Source organism: Sparus aurata, chromosome 20 (assembly GCF_900880675.1).
Source record: "Sparus aurata chromosome 20, fSpaAur1.1, whole genome shotgun sequence".
NCBI classification, from domain to species: Eukaryota; Metazoa; Chordata; class Actinopteri; order Spariformes; family Sparidae; genus Sparus; species Sparus aurata.
The window spans coordinates 27,630,532-27,636,658 of record NC_044206.1 but is presented as its reverse complement, the minus strand read 5'-3'; the positions used below and the strand labels follow the sequence as shown (position 1 = coordinate 27,636,658).

Here is a 6,127-nt window from a genome sequence, read left to right as displayed (position 1 = left end):
AACTCTCACTCTATAAACTGGGAGCTCTGTTTTTTTTTCAATGGGGAAACTTCAAGATCCCTGAAAGACCTGAACAATTAATTAAAAGGTCGGATTAACTTCTACTCAAATGCATAAACAATAAAAGCTCTAAAGAAAAGAAAGAAAGAAACTAAAAAGTGAAAGTGAAACTCTAAAGTGTAACCTTCACAATCACAACACCAGAACAAATCCAATGAAATAACCAGTCAGATTTAACACCATCAAATAGAATATGAATCTTATTCATTTTAGCAATTTCTTTCCTTAAATCTTTTTGTATTAAACAAATGTCAGCCTTTCACAGAGACTCCAGGATCTCTTTACCCGTGGACGACCAGATCAGACCACCTCAAAAAGAAGCCAAGTCAAGAGCTTTGGTTGGAATGTACATAATACACTCCAGTTTTATTTGAGCTTTTATATTTTTTTTGGTTTAAATCACAAACAGTTGAAAGAAAAAGTACAGAAATTATTAAATCAAATAATGACAAAAGATTCCATTTCTCAAGTCAGCACAAATCAAAGGTCAAAAAACAAAGAGAACAACGTCCAATAATCAGCCCTAACATCACCGAGCTCTCACCTTTTCTACCTTCACACTCAGCAACAACCTCAGCACAGCTCATTTCTCTCAACAGACAACATCGTTTGTCAAACAGGATCCAGCATATCAGTATATCAGGAGAGTCTCAGCAGCCTGTACATTTTGGGTGAACAGGCCACAGGAAGGTGTCAGTTGGTGCAGCAGCCGTAGATCAACTTAAAGTCAAACCACAAACTCATCTATCGGCTGGTGGAGGCAGCGGCATCATCAACACGTCCGTTAGACTTCCTGCTGTTCAGGTGTCGGGCAGAGGAGAGTCGCTCACAGGACATTTTTTTCCATCTGACTTCAAATGAGTTCATTTAAAAGATTCAATAAGAACAATAAGAAAGTTACACAGGAGGCAGGCCAGCGGCCAATAAAATCCTTAATTGAACCTAAGATCAGAGTTAAGGTACAGATTTGAGAAAAACAAAGATTCCTCTTTTAGTCTAGAAAGATGATTATCTTTAAAATGCATCATGAAGAAATATGCTAAATGAAACAATCTGCACTTAAGCTACATTGTGTCCCAACTTAACATACATATATTAACAAAACCTCTTAACACGCGTGTTTGACATAACAATCATATATTAATGTAAGCTCTTTAAGTATCAGGAATTATAAAATATAGTTATAATCAACAAGTATCTGATATACCAATCAATTAAGGTGTCAGTGTTGTGCTTAAAGTCTTAACAGAGTTTATTTTATCAGAACATGAATTAATTAGAGTGCTTAATAAGACATTCACTGAACTTTAGGTCAGCTCAGATCTCTCTTTTACTCTGAAAAGACAATTATTTAAAAAAAATAATGCACAAAGAAAAAGAAACAAATGTTAATCAAACAATCAGCACTTAAACCATCTTATATCCTAACCTACATTTTACATGAGCTATGAGCTTCTATTTAACAAACTGTGATGACGAACCAGCTGTGTTTCAGTATATGCTCTGTCTCTTTAAGTGTCAGGAATGACAGAAAGTCATAATTAAAAAAATATATGAGAAGCAACAAGCAAATAATAAAAAAAAACCTGACTGTGAAACACAAAAGTGTGAATAATAAAAAGGAACTGATGCAAAGAAAATCACACACACGTCACACCGTCAGCTGTCCCGTTTCCTTCTGTTTGAATGAGTTAATCTAAATCTGTGTTTAGGATGTGTTCAGGCCTGTTTTAAGATTTAAATGTGAACACGTATCCCTGTTAGAGGTAATATTGATAACATGAAGACAAATCAGTTTTGTGATTATGAAAGTTAATTTTTAACAGTTTGCCAGGTCCAAAGTGATTGTTTTGTTTATTTCTGTGTCAGAATACAGATAGTTGGTTTCAGCTTCTAACAGGTTTGTCAGCCAATAGAATAACTCTGTTGGAATCATGTGGTATCTCTGTTTCATCAGCATCTACAGTCTGAGTAGTTACCAGTTTGTTTGAATAACATAAGAATGTCTGACTTCTACAGTATGGACCCAACAACTGTACTGCCCTAACATTAACTAGCTAGCGTTAGCAACATTAATGTCATTGTTTGCGTTAGCTAGTTTTAGTTAGCTGGATAGCATTGGCAACATTATTATATAATTATCATGATGATTATATTAATATTATATTATGATTTGCATTTGTATGAATGGGCGCCATCTTTGCATCTGGTATCTGGTTATGTTATAAATCTATGGGGCAGATAATTGGAACGACAGCAGTGTTGTGTGGTGAAGGGGGAGATGGAATGACTTGTTTAGTGTCTGAATGTTATCAATAAGACCTTTTACAGACAGAAAATCTAACACGGCTGTCATTGCTCTTAGTCAAATGGACAAATGTGCGCATAATTGCCAGAATAATAAGCATACAGGCCTGGATACACAGGCTCAGTGAATCTGGAGTCAAAGGTGTAAAGATGTTCCAGGGTGTTCATGGAGACTCTGTAGAAGGACAGAGTTCCACCTTCATAGTCGAGAAACACCCCAACTTTGTTGACATTTTGGGGGGGAATAGGAGCAGCCCACACCTCACCATTATGCCAAGCCTTAAGTTGGCTTGAGCTTTTGCCGAAACGCCATGATATTGGATTCTGTCCAATCTCAGCATCATACGAATTTCCTTTTCGCAACACTCCCCTGTATGTAGCAAGTACATAAACACAACCATTACTCAACTCTACCTCCCAGTAATGGCGCCCAGTCAACTTCTCTTTGCACAACACCTGAGTAAAACTGTCAAACCTCTCTGGGTGTTCAGGATGATTCTTCCAATCACCACATGTGGCCTTCTTGTTGTCCTCAGACAGATGGAGGTAGCCGTTTGCTGTGTTTGGGTCCAGGGTGAGATCACAGGCGTCTGATGGAGAATCCAAAACAAAATGTGTGATTAATCATTCTGATGGATAAAAACACATTTCTTAAGCAGTGTAAGTTATGAAGCATATTTATGACTCAGAGAAGCACATTACATGACTTACACCAGATCAAATCTCTTTTGTCTGTGATGTTCCTCACAGGAGGGAGGGCGGGCTTTGAGAAATCCTCAGTGACCAGTTTGGCGTTCCTGTACTGGTAGATGGTTGCTCCGGTGTATTTCTCATTATCAATGGCAGCGACAAGGAAACGGAATCCGCGGCGGTTCTTCAGTGCTTTGGCAAGATGGTGGACACTTTCAGCTTTTTCTCTCATTTTGCCCAGAACATCATCTGAGTAGTACCATGGGTCTTTATGGGTACACCCTTTTTCAGATGTTTTCACGTAGTGGTCCATCGCATCCAGGCAGGGGTCAGCACTCTGCAGGGAGGTGAAGACGAAGCACAGAGCATCATCGACACCTGCAGCAAGAACCTCTCTGTCAAGCTCTGACTCACTTTGGACGATCTTTGTTCCCTCCATCATTTCCACACAGGACCTGATGACGTTGATTTCTTTCTCTTTATGATCCAGCCACTTGTCTAGTTTTTCATGACTGAATGGTGACTTGCTTCTGTCATCAAGGAGTTTCTTTACTGAGCTCTCGTCTTCTTTACCTTCACGGATGAGGGGGAATTTCTTTGCCATGGTCTTCTTGAGCTTAGATACATAATGATCACACTGAGTTTTAAAACCTTCTAACTCATCTTTGATCTGTGGAAAATTCTCTACCACTGTGTCGTCCAGAGAATCTTGGCATCTCATTTTCATTTCCTGTAAATCCTCGAGAGCCTCCTGCACCTCCCACACTAATCCAACGCTGATCTCTCTCTTCAGCTCAGCTGCAGATGTGTCATAATTCTTCAGAGGCATCATCCAGACCGTCACTGGAACAGCATTCTCTCCATTTTCTCCCAACAGCTTTGGAAGCTCTACATAGGCCTTCACTGCATCTACAAATGTTGCAGGGGTTCTTTCAAGAATGAAGTCTCCGAAGAATTTGCAGGAGAATTTGTTGGTCAGTTCTTCTTCTTCCTTAGTCAGCTTGATGTCAAAGCTAGTCTCAACATTCAATTTGGGGATCTTATTAATCACAGCCTTCATGCGGGCCTGCTTTTCCTGAACGCTGCTGTCTTCTAACTTTTCACTGTCAAACACAAAGAAAGCATTTGCCCCATAAAGGATTTTTGTGACTACATGTGTTGCCATGCCCTTCTTGATGACATCTTTCTGTTTGTTGATCATGGTTTTAAGTTGATCCACTGACAACTCTTTGCAGTGTGTGGTAGCTTTGTACTGAAACGTCACTCTGCTCTGATTCTTGAATTGCTTCACATCCTTCAGATACTTGGCAGATCCATCAACTTCAACCAATCCACCCATGTAACTGACTTTCAGAGAAGCTTCAATATCCAACAGAGAGGACTTGGATTTAATGGAGTCAGATGAAGTGATTTCAAAGTTATTGTAAGGCTGAGGGTTATGAGTTACCGGTCCTTGGGAATTTAATTCTACAGACAAAAAAAAAAAAAAAATCAGTAATCTGTTAGAGCATTTGCAGGATTTAAATATGAGACACAAAGTGCTAAAAATCATTTGGATTTCTGAAGCTTCATCATGAAGGTATTTTGGACCAGAACAACAGAGAATCTGTGACAGTAGAATTGATAGTATTGCAGATAGCTGCTGGTCTATCAGTGAAGCTTAAGTGACAGACAAAAATGTTTTCAACACAATCACATCAAAAAACAGTCAAGGACAACATGTGCAAATAATGTGGCTGCAGAACCCCGTCCCCGTCTCTCCCATGGTTTCTCCCCCCTCCCTCCCTGCCTCACCTCTCTCTCTCTGCACTCAGACTCACAGCTGTAATCACACCTCAGGCGTCACTACGTGACATTACCGCTCTCTCTCATTTTGAGCCTCAAATTTTAAATCAAGCATAGTGTTGCTCAGCCCCACTCTCATGCAAACCAGGCTTCCATCCAGAGAGCAGGAGAGCAGAGAGCATGAGTGTTAGGGCAGCACACACATTAAGGATGACAACAAAATCATGTCCTCACTTCTCTAATCTCCCTCTCTGGTGTCTTCAGAGCCCAAATACCTGTTTTCACTATTTTAGAACCAGCTGCCATTCAGAGTCGGGATTCACAGAGCAACACTGGTGACATGAAACAACACAATGAATGTTGGTTGGTCATTCTTGTTGTTGTTTCGTTACAGTGGTCAGCCTTCTCAAATTTTTATGTCGTCTATATGAATGTAAGTTTGGTTAAAATGTGTTACCAGTTAATGAAATGACTTCAAAGACAGGTAGAATGAAATATTTTCTTAATATGAGTTTAGTCAAGACTTACTTGAGAGCAGTTTATCTTCCCGAGCATCGTAGAGAGCTCCCAGGGCGAAAGGTCGACCCAGGGCAGCAACTTTAAGGGGATCTGAGCTGTCCATTTCTTCAACCTGTAGAGAAAAGTCATGTTAGTGAGCACGTTGCCCTCTGTACTGCAGTTACACTGTTTATAACAGGAGGAGTCAGCCTACAAGTCTACTGTGTAAATGCAGTACCTCCCTGTAAACACTAGTTTTTGTCTCCGCCCAGTTTGTCCTCACCTGGTGAAAGGTGTGTAGATCAGCTGAGTTGTGAGAGTCTTCTTGACTTCTGACTGGAGCTTCCAGAGTGATCAGTGATGCTGCAGGATTCCTTATATCCTGTGAGATACTGACTCCTCCCACGACACGCCTCCTGCCACCATGACGTCAAGTCTTTCCACAGAAATGATGAACTATGAAGATAAAGACCTTCCAATGACTGCAGCATTTCTGTGGAATGAAAACTTGAACAGGCTCCATTATTTTTATTGATTTCTGATGGACTAATATAAAAACAAAATGTGATACCAAAGTAACAGAACAGAGTCTGCAGAGGTGCATCTATGTATTTAACAGATCTTTACTCAAGTCTTAAATTTCAAGAGCTGAAGTAGTTTTTATCACTTAAACCATGTAGTACATGTATAAAATGTCTGGATTACTGATGGATGACTCCCTTCTGTCATCAGCCAGATATCTCTCTCCGTTCTCCATCTCAGGACCCCTCGACTTTGGAGCGACCTA

At 40.0% G+C, this 6,127-nt stretch overlaps 1 protein-coding gene across 1 annotated transcript; it reads right to left on the bottom strand.

Annotated features, from left to right (window-relative positions):
* Positions 1 to 2,300: 2,300 nt before the first annotated feature.
* LOC115571485 (stonustoxin subunit alpha-like) lies at positions 2,301 to 5,490 on the bottom strand. Its single transcript, XM_030400921.1, has 3 exons — positions 5,371 to 5,490; positions 3,079 to 4,524; positions 2,301 to 2,957 (listed from the first exon to the last, which is right to left on the bottom strand). The coding sequence occupies exons 1-3, from the start codon at positions 5,462 to 5,464 to the stop codon at positions 2,422 to 2,424; spliced, it is 2,076 nt and encodes a 691-aa protein (XP_030256781.1). The 5' UTR covers positions 5,465 to 5,490; the 3' UTR covers positions 2,301 to 2,421.
* Positions 5,491 to 6,127: the final 637 nt, after the last annotated feature.